At 43.7% G+C, this 17,833-nt stretch overlaps 1 protein-coding gene across 1 annotated transcript; it reads right to left on the bottom strand.

The window, feature by feature from the left end:
* Window positions 1-460: 460 nt before the first annotated feature.
* On the bottom strand, window positions 461-14,118 carry ufl1 (UFM1-specific ligase 1). Its single transcript, XM_038299289.1, has 19 exons — window positions 13,908-14,118; window positions 13,612-13,757; window positions 13,505-13,533; window positions 11,714-11,811; window positions 11,387-11,501; window positions 11,175-11,305; window positions 11,033-11,091; window positions 10,797-10,943; window positions 10,492-10,667; window positions 8,120-8,299; window positions 7,458-7,584; window positions 7,269-7,391; window positions 6,982-7,102; window positions 6,736-6,902; window positions 3,146-3,276; window positions 2,997-3,077; window positions 1,445-1,530; window positions 925-1,105; window positions 461-841 (listed from the first exon to the last, which is right to left on the bottom strand). The coding sequence occupies exons 1-19, from the start codon at window positions 13,982-13,984 to the stop codon at window positions 629-631; spliced, it is 2,388 nt and encodes a 795-aa protein (XP_038155217.1). The 5' UTR covers window positions 13,985-14,118; the 3' UTR covers window positions 461-628.
* Between the last annotated feature and the right edge of the window lie 3,715 nt (window positions 14,119-17,833).

Raw genomic sequence — 17,833 nt, 5'->3', positions numbered from 1 at the left:
ACTGTGAAATACTAAAAACTCAAAACTGAAGCTGGACAGAAAGCAGAACAAAATGGTTTTCTTCAATCAGAGACAAATTTCTGCTGCTAGGTTAAGCTAGCAGAGAAGCTCAAAAACAGCAGAAAAGGATAACATTTAAAAAACTATTTCATAATAAAATGTTTCATGTTTAGATCATTTTTGTTTTGTTGGCCTCTGACGCCTCCCGGTGTTTAAAAAAAAGAATTACACTCCTTTTCATTCTATTAGTTGTGAGGTTTCATTTCACTGCCACCAGGGGGAGACAAATCCCTCCTTAAATGGACCTAAAACCTCCATCTGAACTGATGGGGCAGATGTGATGTTTTTTGTTTTTTTCTTCCATGGAATCAGATCCAGTTTTATAAAAATAAACAAACTTTTGTTTGCTAGGGAATAATCGATGGTAAAACATGGCGGTGGACAGAAATAACGGCTCAGGTGAGGTTAAAAGAAGCGGTTTAATCGATGTAGGAAAATCAGAACCTCAATGAGGACCTCTGTGTTAGCAGGTTTTTAACAAACATCCCACACAGGAATTCATTTAATAACTTAATGTATAAATGATGATTGGAATCATATCAGGACCAACGGTTAGCAGCTCAGCCATTCAGTCCTCGTTGACTGACGTCTTCCTCTGGGACAGCACCAGCTCCTTCACCTGGGGGGTCAGGGCCTGCAGCTGCATGCGGACGTTCCTGAACTCCTCATCCTGCTCCAAGGCCTCATCGCCTTCCGCTTCTTCCTGCTTCCTGCCCTGACTCTGACTCACCAGCTGCTTCACCACCAGGCTCTGGTAGGCCGACAGCAGCTGCTGCTGTTCCTGGAGAGACAGACACAGCAGATGGAACCACAGCAGCTGCTATGCTGGAAACCAGTGGTGAAGTTACTGGTTCTCAGGCGTACCGTGGGGATGCGGCCTGTGAGCGTGCCGATGATCTGAGGGACGCAGCGGCCCGGAGCGTGCAGCATGCAGTGGGTGCTGGCCTGGAACAGCAGCACGCTGGTCAGGTGGAGAACCAGAGCGGGGTCCTCCGCATCCTTCAGCTGCTCTGTGAGAGCCTGGCGGTGCAGGAACTGAGCCTGCCTGTAATGGCAACACATTCACACCCTTTGATTTCTAATAGAGCTCTAGTTACCAGAGTCATGCTACCTTCAGACCGCAGGCGCTTTCAGCAGCAGGTTTACAGGCAAAGTCAATGGTTGACGTGCATCAAGGCACGATGGAAAAAAATGTACGCCTAAATTAACAGAAAATGTAGAAACCTGCCGGCAAAATGTGTTCACTTTTATTATTCTGGCACCTGCAGTTTGGATTATGTACGTGAAAAACGCCCTCCAATCACTAGAAACAGTAACTTTTTTGCTGGTTCCAGCGCATGCGGTCTGAGCGTAACATCAGAGCGATGAAGCAGCGTGACATCACCTTTCCCTTTTCTTGTCTCCTTTCTTTAGCATGAACCCACAGACCTCTGCGCAGGTTTCCAGGTTAGTCAGAAAGTCTTCGATAGTCTGTAAGAAAAAACAAAGAGACGTTGTCCCTGCGCTTAACAGAGAGGCTGTTGACCATCTGGACTACTGGAAATATCTGAAACTATGAAGGAAAGTTTTCAGAGGTTCTCCTAAAGCCGTCAGTGATGGAAAGGAGGGAGCCGCCTGCCTGAGTCCACAACTTTCCATCAGTCAACTAAACAACCAGCTACAGAACTCTGCTGGAGTACCTCTCATTTCAGACCATATTCTTTAAAAAACAATCATCTTTTATATGTGATTCTGAGCTTCTAATCTGGACATATTTTGTGATTTTAATTGATTCAACTTGCTTTTAAAGGAACACTCCGCTCATATTCAGAACTCAAACTTCTGAAAGTACTTTAAATATGAAATTATTCCATCCTGTTCAATAAATGATCAGTGTTTTTAATTCAGAGTAATTTTCATGTGAATGTGCTTTACTGGAGGCATCCATGTTTGTCAAAGAACACTACTGCCGCCTACTGGTTTGTGACGTCACGGTGCGGTATCGGCTGTTGATCAAGTCCCAGTGGATCAGGAATCAGAAAGGTGAATTTTTTTTCTCTTTTTTCCCCCTTTTACCCGATGTATTCCAGCATCCAGCTGCCATGCACGTGGGCATTTCAGTTTCACTATAGCTCTGGTGAATTTTAATGGTGAAGTCCTCTGGAAATCTTCAATAGTTGTTGTTGATTATTTATATTTATATATATATATATATATGTGTTTTAGGAAAGGAAAATCTAGAAGCCTGTCGGTAGAAGAAAGCTGTGTCTTACAGATCACCTCAAATACCACAGTGTGAATCGTTTGGGTTTTTTTCAGTGAGAACCATCCATTCTGGTCAGAGGAGACCTAAGAGAGCCACAGAGCTAAGCTAAGTACTCAATAAGGTGGTGGTAAGCTAGAATATGACATCAAGCTTCAGAAATGCATCTATAGGCTTCTGTTGGGCGACAAATCATCAGAATCAAATGGTGAAATACGATATCAAATGCGATAAGCTAACAACTAAGCTAACAAAAACCTGCAGTTTCTAAACGAATGGAAAAGACAGAGTCTTATGTGATTAAACAGAGTATATTCCTGGTATTAATATCTGACCCATGATGGAGGAGAAACAACATGAGATTGCTGATCTAAACCCTATGCTGTCATGGTTGCTATGGAAGCAAAGTTACAGGGACGGCCGATGCTGGCTAAACCGTCTCCATTGATAGCCGATCACCTCAGGCCTCTTTGTTTTTGAAGATGGAGCCCCGTGGAGGAGCTGCAATGCTCGGGTGGAGCTAACTGTTTGTCACAATGTAGCCAAAATGCTAAGCTAACGACGATTCACTGATGTTTACGTCCCTAAACAGTAAAACCTAAAGGAGTTTGCAGATGAGGAGCATTTGCTCATGATTTCTCCCCTCCAGTCCAGACAGCGGAGCAAATCTGGAAAGGTTTAAACTCCCACTTACTTTGCCGTTCAGACTGTTGTGCAGCTTCATCAAAGGTCCTCTGGTGTCCTCTGACAGTTTGCCCAGAATCTTCACTCTGACCTGAAAGCGACAGGAAGCTTGAGAACGAGCCGTGGCCACGAACAACCTGCTAGCGTTAGCTTGCCCACCTCATTGGTGATGGTGCTGGGATTGTCCACCGACATCATCAGGTCAGCGGCCAGGAAGTTCACCAGGATGTTGGTGACATCGGTGCACACGGTCCTCAGCAGGTGCTTGGTGATCTGGACCTGGGTTTCATCTGGCGTTAGAAAAAGAACCACGATCAGCTTTCACCAAATAAAATGATCCGGTTCTCAGAATCCAGTTTGAAACACGTCAGATAATGAGTGGATAGAAAACTAGATACGGCCGAGGCGGTGAGGAAGGGGGGGCAGGTTTGTGCGTCAACGGAGGGACATGAGGGCCAAAAAGAGCGGGGATCCAGGTGGAAAAAAGGGTCCCAGCGTTCTCGCTCATCTCGCTCTTCTAGCTGGTCCATCTTCAGTTTTCCACAATGGCGGTCATATAAACAAAACAAGCCGGTAAGGAACCAAACAGGAAATACGCATAGTGTAGAGCGGATGGAGATTTGACCAATCAGAGGCCTCCTGTCTGTGGTCACCTACTATTTGGGAGAGGTGCAGCAGAGTGTCTGCGGAAGGGGCGGGGCATATCTGCGTTAACTGCGACACACGCAGATGACCTGGTTTCTGAGCATAAATCAGCTTTTAGAACGCAGCACTTTCCTTCAAAAAACTGACAATGATTGTTTTCTACTTTCAGCTACTTTAGATCGCCAATGAAATGTAAAATAATAGCAAATATAGGGAATAATATGTTGAGATTCCAAAAGGGGTTTGATTCTTAAGGAACGGTTGCAATACAGTTTGTCTGAGTAGGGTTGCAATATGTTGATGTCATAAGAAGGGGCGGGGCCCCGAGCAGATCTGGTAGCTACACCAGTCACTTCTTGGGGTTTTTTTTTCCTACTGTTGGTGGCGTCTAAAAGTAGATGTTAGTGTTTTTCAGCTATGTGGTACAAACTGCAGGCGCTAGATCAGGGGGGCCCAACCAGTCGATCGCGATCTACCAGTCGATAGTGGGCGGAGTTTTAGCGAGAAGTTTTACAATGTAGACCTATTTATGGCTATCAAAAAAAAAAAGTTTTAAAAAACAGTAATCAAATCGTTTATCACGAGAGGCCAATGTTTATTTTCATAATAATAAAATGAAAAATAAAAAGTATGCAGGGAACCTTTTTTATGCATGCTGATTGCTGGGCATGGTTTGCCACGGTTGCTAGGTTACCAGGGACTCTAAAGCGCGAAGAGGAATCTGAAGAGATAATGACATCTATCACAATTGATGGGGCTCCATCTATGGTTGGGCGCACTGCCGGATTCGTTGCTCTGTTCAAGCTGTCTGAAACTTTCCCAGATTTTTGGATCAACCACTTCATCATTCAGCAACAACAGCAGTGCGGCAATATTTTAAATATGAAGCATGTCATGGACGTTGCGATGAAGATCGTTTGCTCTGTTCGGGTCAGGAGTTTACAGAGGCGTTTATTCTGTGCATAGCTTGAGGAGGCAGGTGGAGACCACACTGATCTGCTGCTGCACACCGACGTCAGGCGGCTGAGCCTTGGCAGAATCTTCTAAAGATTGTTGGAACTTTTGCCCGAAATTAAAGAGTTTCTGAAACAGTCAACAACATATTCTGCTGTATGTTACATCTTCACATCCACATAGTTTGTACTTAGTATTTTCCTATTTTTATCTGTTTTCCTGTTGAATTTTAATCCATCTGCCAGTTTCTCTGCCAATGCCAATGCTCGGTGAAGTTTATAGTGGATGGACTTCCCTTCTCCTTCTTCCTGCTTTGAAATGATCTTTAAAGTGTAAAACAAAATAAAGTGCAGCCTTGAAAAGTAGTAAAAAAAAAAAAAAAAATCTATATATATATATATAAACATATGACTGTAAATTTACAGTTCTAACCTTTGTTTTCATCTCTACTGGACTGTGTGTGTCTGTATCAATTGGTTTATTTAGTTTTTTGACTGCACAGCCTTTGTCTGGAGATCTTTACAGCTCTTTTCTGTAGTTTTGGTGAATCTGATGCAGGGTTCCTACAGCTTAAGGCAAGTTAGAACTTTTAAGACTTTTTAATGCCACTTGAAATAAGAATTTAAGACCAAATTTGCAAGAAACACAAGAAAAACCTGCTTGCAACAACTTAACCCAAAGGTTTGTTTTAACATAAACCACTGCACTAATGTTTCAAATTTTGAAAAGCTTCCCATACAGGAAGAAAGCTAAAAACACACAAATGACAGATATATTTTAACAATTATTTAACTGAATTCACAAACTTTGTTTTAGCAGGGAACAAAACAAATCAGCTTTAAAGCCACAACATAACCAGTGCTAAGTCTTTTTGCAGCTATTTTTCTTTGTTTCGTTTTCTTAGTATGTTTGATTTGGTGATAAGTTGCAGAGACAAGGGTGGAACTAAACTGAGAAATACCGGCTGTTTCTCTGTAACTTCATTTTGACGCTTTGTGTTTCGTGCTTCGCATGTGCGACTCCACTGCCTTAATTCCCATCGTTCCCAGCTTGATTCGCTTCTCGCACAAAATCCACTGAGCCTCATGTATGTTCCCTGGTTTTAGCCATGGAGAAAACTCTTGGCTGGAGACAATTTTGGTTACATTTACACTTGATCATATTTTACAGACAAAAAGTTTATGGCGCATCTCCCAAATGTTCCGGCCGCAACAACGCTTTTATTGGTTCTGCTATCGGGACGGAACCAATAATGGCGAGCCGTTATTTTTTTTTTTAAATAAAAAAAAAAAAAAAAAGGTCAATTTTAATGTTTTATTTAGATTACAAAAATAAATCGTAATAAAAATAATCCTATTTATGATGTTTTAAAAATTAAGACCTACGAAAGACTGATTTAAGACATTTTAATACCAATTAAGGCCTTAGTTTTATTTTGAAGAATTCAATGCCTTTTAAGACTTTTTAAGGACCCGCGGGAACCCTGTGATGAGTGAGAGAGAGTGACAGAGAGATATGGTGTGAAGTTCTAATGAGATTGTTAAGTTCTGTTTTTACAATAATTTCCTGGTTTGTTGGACCTACTGTTTATTCTCCACCTATGCAAATAAAAAACAAATACTGCCATCCGTTGTGTTTGGATGGGTAGATCTCGGCATGCCATCAACTTCAAAAGTAGATCTTGGTGTAAAAAAGGTTGGGCACCCCTGAGCTAGGATAATTAAATCAAACATATTCTGCTGGCAGGTTTCTATGTTTTAAGTTAATTTAGGCGTTAAACTGTTTCAGAGGAGTGATCATAGCGCTCTGCATCAGCAGAGCATCTACTGATTCGGCTTCTGGATAGACGAGTCTGAGTAACGCCATCTCACCGCGGAGCTGAGCCCCACCTGGTTTATAGACGTACAGTGTGAGCAGGTAGATCTCATCAGAGCATCGGGTGTTTTTCAGTGTGAGAACAAACATTGTGAGCTGGGAACTTTTAAACCCTGAGGTTTCAAAGTTCGTATGCCTAGCTTAAGATAATCCATCAATGGAAAAGAATATGATAATTTTACTTATTCCAGTAGGGCATTCCCTCGTTTAAATCATTTAAGATCTGTGGTTTTATGTGCATCATGTAGTTAGAAGGAGTTGATGGTACAGGATACCTGAGAAGAGCTTGGTGCCTTTTTCAAACAGCCGGATGTTGTTGTACAGGTTGGTGATCTCCTCCTGAAGGTCCTTCATGCTTTTCTTCTTGCCGGCGCCTGAAGGCGAGCTGCTGGAGGACTGGAAGACGGAGCGCAGCACCTCCTGGTACGCTTTGGTCAGAGGCCTGCAGGCACAGGAGCAGCACTGACTGCTGGTGAACTGTTCAGGCAGGATAAACTCAGTGCAGACATGAGTGGTGTTACCTCACTAACTGCTCTGCCAGCTCAGAGAGGATTTCTTCAGGGCAGTCCGTCACTCTCTCCTCTATAACAGCAGCTATCTCCTCCTGCGCCATAAAGGGAGCCTCGCTCTGTTTGCTGCGATCTTGGCAAAGGTAAAACACAAGCTAATGAGCCTCGCTGGGATATTTCTGTTGCGTTTGTCATCCATAAAAAGCAAAAGAAGCTTAACAACCCGGGGGAAACGTTCCAGCCAATAAAGCTGGCTTTAAAATGCAAACAGAGACACAGAGGAAGCAGCTCTGCTTTACTTTGCTGTGACGCTCCGCTCTCCTCGTCGCTGTCCTCGTCTCTCCTCGTCTTCTTCTTGGTTTTCCGAATGCGGATCTCCCTGGCGTTGCCCCCTCCCCCGGCTTTGATGCTGCCGCTGCCCTCTGGGAGACAGAGGCACACGGGTTAGAGCCGCTCTGACGGCAGGAAGCAGACGCCTGCAAACGCACCTGCAGCCTTCTTCCTGCGCTCCGCCTCCCTCTTCTCCTTCTTGGACGGAGCGGAGCTCTCAGTCATGACGGACGCCTGCTTCAGGTCCTCCTCGGTTATCAGGAACACCGGATTGCTCTTCACCTCCTGAGGAACAGAGATAGGGCCCCATAAAATACATTTTAGTTTTTCCCAAATTCCATTAAAATTTTTGAAAATTCTGTTTTTTCCGTTTTATGTTTTTATTTTTTCGCTTCCAATCAATGGAATGTTGACAAAACTTGCAAAACAATAGTCGCCCTGACACGTAAAAGTCAGGAGGGAACTGCTGGGCTCTGTACTCATGGCGTAGCGTCGTGTTTCTCAACTTTTTCGCTGAAAGCGGAGCTGTGGAGAGGCGCTTCGCCATTTTTTCGATGTTTTGTGAGCGGAAATGACGGAGCGGGAGGGGTTGTGTCACCCAGATTTGCGTCCCCCGGCGTGCATTTCCCCCCCAACGTACGTTCTTCTCCCACACAAAAACAGAATTTCATTTCATATGTAGAAATTCTGCGTTTACACTAGATTCCACGTTAATTTGCCAATTCCGTGATTCCGTGATGGCAGAAATTATAGGGCCCTACAGAGAACCAGAACCCTCTGAAGGAGTGAGGAAACGGAGCGGGTGGAGGGGAAGCTGTACCTTCTGCGCCTTCTTCTGCATGGCGTCCTCAAACAACGCCTGGCAGTTAGTGATGAACTTCTCGCTGACCACCACGGTGCCGCCCAGCACTCTGGCTTGGGACTGGACATTGGCGTTCCTCATGGCCTGGTTGATGAGCATCCCGACGTCCTCCGTGGACAGACAGCTGGGCAGGAGCGACTGGAAGGAGAGGAAACAAACAGATCAGGTAAATAGACATTGGGTTAGCTGTAAGCATGACGCAGCCACCGCCGTGCTGGGCGCTCGTAGAACATCATAAAGCTGATGAATACATTTAGAGCTCTGGTGTTCACAGCACTGAAGCTGCACATAAAGAATAATAAATGTAAAATCTAATAAAGTAGGAATGTGTTCAGGCTGAGTCACACCTTTAATCTCTTTTTTCCACGTCACCCTGACTCCGTACGGGGAGCAGTGTTGGTTTAGTCAACGATGAAGAAATCGTTTCGTTGATGCTCGTTTTTTTCATGACGATAACGAAAACTGACGAGCTAAACATGGATCTTTGATGACGAGTTTTAGTAAACGCGGTGAGACTAAATGACAAATAGCGGGTCGTTGGTCAGATGTATAAACTGCATCATTGTGCTGTAACCTGCCTAACAATATCAGCTGTCCTGCTGCGTCCTGTTTGATCCCGCCGCCCACCTGCTGCGCAGCGTCGCTCATGCTGCAGGAGCACAGATGGCAGCAGCGGTGGAAGGGTCTGAGAAAATAACCCGGAAAGGTCCAGGACTGCGCATTAAACTCATCTTTGCTTGTGCAGAAATGAGTCTTTGCGATCGTGTAGCTCTGAAGCTGCGTTCACACCAAACGCAGTAGGAGCAGCTAGGTTACATGCAAAGTCAATGGTTGACGCGTCAAGGTGCAGCATTTTGAGCAGTGGGCGCAGCATGGCAAACGCGCTGCTGCTCGAGATGGAAAATGTAACTTTTGCTGCTGGACGCGCCGCATCAACCAATCAGAGACGCTGATCTGGGAGATGCCAGGGAGAGAGACACGTCGCTGATGACACAGAGCGCTGTGATCACTCCTCTGAAACAGTTTATTAACGTCTAAATTAACTTAAAATGTAGAAACCTGCCGGCAAAATATGTTCATTTTTATTATGCTGGTGCTGCAGTTTGGATTACGTACATGAAAACTGCTTCCAGGCGCCGCAGTAAACTACGAGGAGGCGACCGGGCCAGAGGCTGCTGTTGAACGGGATTCCTACTGTCAGCGCACCGCTGGTATGTGGGGATCTGAGCGGCTCCGACAGAAATAATATTGGAAGGCAGGATGGTAATCTGAATGGACTGACTGCACTGATTTAGTTTTCAGGTGGATTTTCTGACTTAAAAACATAATAAAACTATTTTATTCCAACTGGTCACAGCAAATATAGCTGTAAGGCAAAGAAAGGATAGATTAGCTCCGCCCAACGTGCGTCAGACCCACTTTTTGACCACGCAGCTAGAGCAGCAAAGCTGCTACAGCCGCGCATCAGAACTAACTGGTACAAGCAGCAAAAAGGAAGCAGCAGACGCGATTTTGCTGCTCCTGCTGCTTTAGGTGTGAACGTAGCTTGAGTCTGCGCTTCACATTCCACTCTGATGGTTCGCTCTCAGCAGTACGGCTCTTCCTGCTCTCGCTACTTAATAAACTATGTGGCTGATCATCCTCTGATAAGTGTAAAAAATCCCTCTGTCTATCTATCAGGATTTTATTTCTTCCAGCTCATAAGAGGTGATGCTAAACATAGTTTAATTTCTACCAAAAGGAATCCCTAAATTATATCCGATGAAAATATTTTATTACATTCTGTTTATTTAGATAAAGAGCCAAGTGAAAAGGCATTGTTCTCGTTTCTATCTATTTAAATATGACGTAAATGTTTCCTTGTATTGCCATCAAAACATTTTCTCTGTTTCCTTTAAATATTTCAACATTTTAGCAGTAAAATAAAGAAATATAGACAGAATTTGTCTATATTTGTAATAATGTAGATTTTATTGATCCATGTTTAATCAATAAGTGTTTGCTTTGGGATGGAAAGCTTGTTTATCTAAAACCATTCCTTTATTGGACATTTTGTTAGCTTGTCTTTGTGCTATATAAACCAATATGATATGTTTAACTAGTTTCCTAAGGTAGAAAACTTTAATCATGACTGTAAAGTTCCTTATGATGACATGTGTTGTGAATTGGCGCTATAGAAATAAACTGAATGAACTATTGGCTTAAAATTTTGATTTTCCAAGTATTATTGTTCCCTCTAAAGGGTTAAACAGCAGCTCGTCTCCAATCTGACCCTAACTGGAACTGATCGCTGCTAATGTTAGATATTAGCAGGTTGCTGAGCGGCTAACCTGGAGGTCAGTCCAGGTGGCAGAGTTAACAGCTTCCTCCACGGAGGCCTCCACCTGGTCGACCAGAGCCTGACCCACGCAGGCCGCCCGCAGGAACAGCAGCTTGTTGCCCTTGAAGCGTTTCTTGATGTAGCTGGAAGGGTCGGGGATGCCGAGCCGGAGCAGCGCGTCGAACTCTGCAGGGGGAAGATCACAGCAGGGGTCACGCCTCAGAGCAGAGGGCATCGACCTCGGCAGGTCAAAGACAAATCAGTTCAAGGAAGCAGAGAGAGAAGCAGCTAAAAGGAGAGAAATCAAGCAGAGACCTAAGTAGCCGTTCTGCTGAAGGAAGGAGTCCACCCAGGCGTTCTGCGTTCTGGAGTAGATGTCTGGGATGTACACCGCCTTGTCCTGGCGCCCCCCCACCACGCTTCCCTTCAGGCGGCCGCTGTTCACCAGCTCCTCCAACACGGCTGGGAGGGAAACCAACAGGTGAAGATGCAACAGGCTGCAACAGGCCTTCTACTTGTGACACTGAACGTTCAAGCTAACGTCTCCCTACTATACAGCAGGTTCTCCTGGAATCCAAACGCTGCGATCATGCTGCTGACGGGCGTCGGTCTGCAGAACAGAAGAGGAAAGCCCAGCGGCGGTTACAGAACAGCTGCTGCCTCTGATCTGATCCGTGTGGAAGGTGGAAGCACCTGGTGATGGCACTGAACAGGCCTCTGATCCTGGCTTTGTGACGAGCGACGAAAGCTGTGGTGAAGATGATGCCTCTGTTGTACTGGTCCATCTCTCCCTGGATGAGCTTTCCCTGCCGCTTTAACAGCTCCTGAAACATGGAGAGAAAAAAACAACAATATGTTTCTCCCTTCAAATGTTAAAATCCACCGCAGCGTGAGGAGCGGCTCACCTCAGTAAGGAAGTCTCCTGGGAGGTCGTAGGTTTTACACAGCTCTGCGATGCTGATCAGACCGGCCTCCTGCAGTTTGTCGTTCACCTCCTCAGCCAGGCGGTCCAGGTACGCGCTGCAGAGCACACAGATGGAGGAGGTGACGGAGCTGCCATCTTACTTGAACATTATTCCTTGATGAGCGGATTTTTCCTTTGATCAGTTCCAGGACTGACAGTAAAGGAGACCATCTTCCATCCTGGATCAGACCAATAATCTTCTAGTAGCACAGCTCAGCGGATGGAGGTCATCTTCCTCTGGTTCACTGAGGATGAAGCTGATACTCACTCATCGATCAGCTGTCCCAGGACCAGCTGGACTCCTTTATCTGACTTAGCAATGTCGCTCGCTCTGTTTTCCACATGGACCCAATCCACATTGAGGATCTAGAAGCATTAGAACATCAACATGTTAGCTGTGGAGTCTGAGCTACGGAAGACGATTAGGGCCACAGAAAAAATGAAAAAAGTTAACTGATGTTTAAATATTATTTCAGTTTAATATGGAAAAAAGTCAGTATTCAGACTTCTTTCCCAGAATTATGGATCTTAATGTAGATGGGCACCATGAAGGAAAAGATGTGGAGCACCCAGCTTCACTGACAAAGATGTGAGTTGTTTTGGCAGGGCCAGTAAATTGTTGGTGGAAAATAATGGAATTAGCTTTTTAAGTGACAGAGGGGTTCCCGGTGATGCCATTTCATTAAAGGAAAAATGAAGGTTGATTAAAACAAGAGAGCTAGTTTAGTCTTTAGACATGCCTGCAGCTGGATGCTGACATGATTGTTAGCTGTCAGAATTAAAAAAAAAAGAATTGGGAGATTAAAGTCAAAAATCTGAGAAAAACAGTCAGATTTCTGAGAAAAAAGGTCAGATTTCTGAGGAAAAAGGTCAGATTTCTGAGGAAAAAGTCAGATTTCTGAGAAAAATGTCAGAATTGGGAGATTAAAGTTAGAAATCTGAGATTAAAGTTAGAAATCTGAGATTAAAGTTAGAAATCTGAGATTAAAGTCAGAATTGGGAGATTAAAGTTAGAAATCTGAGATTAAAGTCAGATTTCTGAGGAATAAAAAGTCAGAATTGGGAGATTAAAGTCAGAAATCTGAGAAAAACAGAAATCTAAGGAAAAACAGTCAAAAATCTGAGAAAAACAGTCAGAAATATGAGAAAAACAGTCAGAAATATGAGAAAAACAGTCAGAAATCTGAGATTAAAGTTAGAAATATGAGATTAAAGTTAGAAATCTGAGATTAAAGTTAAAAATCTGAGATTAAAGTCAGATTTCTGAGGAAAAAAAGTAAGAATTGGGAGATTAAAGTCAAAAATCTGAGAAAAACAGTCAGATTTCTGAGGAAAAAGGTCAGATTTCTGAGGAAAAAGGTCAGATTTCTGAGGAAAAAGGTCAGATTTCTGAGGAAAAAGGTCAGATTTCTGAGGAAAAAGGTCAGATTTCTGAGGAAAAAGGTCAGATTTCTGAGAAAAAAAGTCAAATTTCTGAGAAAAAAGGCCAGATTTCTGAAAAAAAAAGGTCAGATTTCTGAGGAAAAAGTCAGATTTCTGAGAAAAAAAGTCAGATTTCTGAGAAAAATGTCAGAATTGGGAGATTAAAGTTAGAAATCTGAGATTAAAGTCAGATTTCTGAGGAATAAAAAGTCAAAATTGGGAGATTAAAGTCAGAAATCTGAGAAAAACAGTCAGAAATATGAGAAAAACAGTCAGAAATCTGAGATTAAAGTTAGAAATATGAGATTAAAGTTAGAAATCTGAGATTAAAGTTAAAAATTTGAGATTAAAGTCAGATTTCTGAGGAAAAAAAGTAAGAATTGGGAGATTAAAGTCAGAATTGGGAGATTAAAGTCAGAATTGAGAGATTAAAGTCAGAATTGAGAGATTAAAGTCAGAATTGAGAGATTAAAGTCAGAATTGAGAGATTAAATTTAGAATTGGGAGATTATTCTGACTTTTTTCTGATATTGGACTGCAATAAAATCTAAAATTCAGTAAACTTTTTGTATTTGTGGCCCTAATCCTCTCCCGTACTGAGCTGACAGGTGTGATGGAGGATGATGGAGTCAGTCACCTGCTGGAGATCCACGATGTTGATTCTTCCTGCAGAACACAATCAGATGGGGGAGTGAGCATTTCTTTCTAAAATGTTAAAACACAGCCTCTCTCTGTGCTACTGACCTCCATGGACGTAGAGCTCGTCCCGGATCTCCCTGCTGATCTGGGCTGGAGTGATGTACTCCTTCCCATCCAAAGTATGAACCACATCCAGCTTCTTGTCCTGAACCAACTTAGTGATGATTTCTATGCAGTTCCTCTCCGACAGCCTGGAGACAGAGACCCGGCGGTGGTTTTAGGAACCAACAACAGAAAGGTTGTCTTCACATTTATAAACTACATTAAGCCAGTGTTCACAGTGACAGGCTGGGTTAGCTCCTGTTAGCTGAGCTAGCTCCTGTTAGCTCTAACTGTCTTACCTCTGCACGGTGTCTGCGAACTGAGCCCGCTGGAAGTCAGCGGCCAGCCGGCGGATCTCCTCCCAGTCAGCCGCCATAGTTCCACAAACAGGAGGCAGCTGTCAGTGCTGCTTCACCTCACCTTTCTGCACACCGCTGTTAGCTAGCTGTGCGTTAGCTCTAACCCAGAGCAACACGTCAACATAGAGTGACGTAGGAAAGCAACCCTGGAGGTCCAAAATGGTTCTTCTTTTCTATTGTGGCGGAACTTTAAGGTGCTTACCGCCACCTACTGTACATGAGTGTTTAGTAACATTACTTTACATCTATCAAATTCTATTTTTTTTTTTTTTTATTTTGTATTCTGAAGATAGATAAACAAAGCTGTTCTTAATTCGTGAATATACTTTATATTTCCTTAATTTCCCAATATTCTAGACTCCATTCTTCTATCCATTCTTCTCAATTTCTCCCATTCATGTTCAGGTTTTACAGTTCATCAGTACGTGTAAAACATTTTATTTTTCTCCTCATCCTTCACATTTGTTATTATTAATCCTCTCTATTAAGTATAAATTGTCCTTTAAATAGGTATGACCCACTCTTAATCTGATCATTATTACTGAGCACCACCAAGTCAGCAGCTTCAGCACCTCACTGTAACCAGGTGATGGATGGATGGATGGATGGATGGATGGATGGATGGATGGATGGATGGATGGATGGATGGATGGATGATGGATGGATGGATGGATGGATCAATGGATGGATGGATGATGGATGGATGGATGATGGATGGATGGATCAATGGATGGATGGATGGATGATGGATGGATGGATGGATGGATGGATGGATGGATGGATGGATAGATGGATGGATGGATGATGGATGGATGGATGGATGGAAAGATGGATGGATGGAAAGATGGATGATGGATGGATGGAAGGATGGATGGATGGATGGATGGATGGGTGGATGGATGGATGGATGGATCAATGGATGGATGGATGGATGGATGGATGGATGGATGATGGATGGATGGATGGATGGATGGATGATGGATGGATGGATGGATGGATGGATGGATCAATGGATGGATGGATGGATGGCTGATGGATGGATGGGTGGATAGATGGATGGATGGATGGATGATGGATGGATGGATGGAAAGATGGATGGATGGAAAGATGGATGATGGATGGATGGAAGGATGGATGGATGGATGGATGGATGGATGATGGATGGATGGATGGATAGATGATGGATGGATGGATGGAAAGATGGATGATGTATGGATGGATGGATGGATGGAAAGATGGATGATGGATGGATGGATGGATGGATGGATAGATGGATGGATGGATGATGGATGGATGGATGGAAAGATGGATGGATGGATGGATAGATGATGGATGGATGGATGGAAAGATGGATGATGGATGGATGGATGGATGGATAGATGATGGATGGATGGATGGATGGATAGATGGATGATGGATGGATGGATGGAAGGATGGATGATGGATGGATGGATGGATAGATGGATGATGGATGGATGGATGGAAAGATGGATGGATGGATGGATGGATAGATGGATGATGGATGGATGATGGATGGATGGATGGATGGATAGATGGATGATGGATGGATGGATGGAAGGATGGATGATGGATGGATGGATGGATAGATGGATGATGGATGGATGGATGGAAAGATGGATGGATGGATGGATGGATGATGGATGGATGGATGGATGATGGATGGATGGAAAGATGGATGATGGATGGATGGATGGATGGATAGATGGATGATGGATGGATGGATGGAAAGATGGATGGATGGATGGATAGATGATGGATGGATGGATGGAAAGATGGATGATGGATGGATGGATGGATGGATGGATAGATGATGGATGGATTGATGGATGGATGGATGGAAAGATGGTTGATGGATGGATGGATGGATGGATAGATGGATGATGGATGGATGGATGGAAAGATGGATGATGGATGGATGGATGGACGGATAGATGATGGATGGATGGATGGATAGATGGATGATGGATGGATGGATGGATGGATGGATGGAAAGATGGATGATGGATGGATAGATGGATGATGGGTGGATGGATGGATGGAAAGATGGATGATGGATGGATGGCTGGATGGAAAGATGGATGATGGATTGATGGATGGATGGATAGATGATGGATGGATGGATGGATAGAGGGATGATGGATGGATGGATGGATGGATGGATGGAAAGATGGATGATGGATGGATAGATGGATGATGGGTGGATGGATGGATGGAAAGATGGATGATGGATGGATGGATGGATAGATGGATGATGGATGGATGGATGGAAAGATGGATGATGGATGGATGGAAAGATGGATGATGGATGGATGGATGGATGGATGGATGGATAGATGATGGATGGATGGATGGATAGATGGATGATGGATGATGGATGGATGGATGGATGGAAAGATGGATGATGGATGGATGGATGGATGGATGGATGGAAAGATGGATGATGGATGGATAGATGGAAAGATGGATGATGGATGGATGGATGGATAGATGATGGATGGATGGATGGATAGATGGATGATGGATGGATGGATGGATAGATGGATGATGGATGGATGGATGGATAGATGGATGATGGATGGATGGATGGAAAGATGGATGATGGATGGATGGATGGATGGATAGATGATGGATGGATGGATGGATGGATAGATGGATGATGGATGGATGGATGGATGGAAAGATGGATGATGGATGGATGGATGGATAGATGGATGATGGATGGATGGATGGATGGAAAGATGGATGATGGATGGATGGATGGATAGATGGATGATGGATGGATGGATGGATGGAAAGATGGATGATGGATGGATGGATGGATGGATAGATGGATGATGGATGGATGGATGGATGGATGGCTAGATGGATGATGGATGGATGGATGGATGGATGGATAGATGGATGATGGATGGATGGATGGATAGATGGATGATGGATGGATTGATGGATGGATAGATGATGGATGGATGGATGGATAGATGGATGATGGATGGATGGAAAGATGGATGATGGATGGATAGATGGATGATGGGTGGATGGATGGATGGAAAGATGGATGATGGATGGATGGATGGAAAGATGGAAAATTAGGAAATTAAAGATTTAAGTTCAATAGCCCAGATGTTCTGAAGTGGTCAGGAGAAATATTTAGAGAACTCTGGACTTGTTTGAGTTCACGTTGTGGCGCATCGCTTCATAAATTAACGTTTAGAGCTATTCGTTACTACAGCTGAATTTCATCAGGCTTCCAGTGGTCTGGGTTTATTCCCCTCTGCTCTGGAGTCCATGCACTCAGCTTGTGCAGCGTCATTACTCATTACCCAGCTGCTGATTTTATTTTTATTTTCTTGTTTCCATGCTCCTGCTCTGCTCCTCCCTACTGTTATTTTGTAACCTTTGTCATCACTAATCTCTGGGTTATGCAGGGTGCCTCTGAGTGCATGAATGAGAGTCTCAATATATGTTGAATCAAGGATATGAGGGGAAACAATGTATTCATAGCATTAAAGGAGAAGTCTGGTCAGCAAGGAATAATCATTGGATCATTATCCATCCATCCATCCATCCATCCATCCATCCATCCATCCATCCATCCATCCATCCATCCATCCATCCATCCATCCATCCAATCAATCCATCCATCCAACCAACAATTATTGAAGATTTCCAGAGGACTTCACCATTGAAATTCACCAGAGCTATAGTGAAACTGACAATGCCCACGTGCATGGCAGCTGGATGCTGGAATACATCGGGTAAAAGTGGAAAAATAAAGAGTTATTCCACCTTTCTGATTCCTGATCCTCCACGGACGGGTTCATCGTTGGATCGCCAACTTGAAGAGG

The sequence above is a fragment of the Cyprinodon tularosa genome, unplaced genomic scaffold (genome assembly GCF_016077235.1).
Source record: "Cyprinodon tularosa strain WSP-4 unplaced genomic scaffold, ASM1607723v1 ctg423, whole genome shotgun sequence".
Taxonomy (NCBI): domain Eukaryota; kingdom Metazoa; phylum Chordata; class Actinopteri; order Cyprinodontiformes; family Cyprinodontidae; genus Cyprinodon; species Cyprinodon tularosa.
The sequence above is the reverse complement of the archived record's forward strand: the minus strand, read 5'-3'. Positions and strand labels throughout refer to the sequence as shown.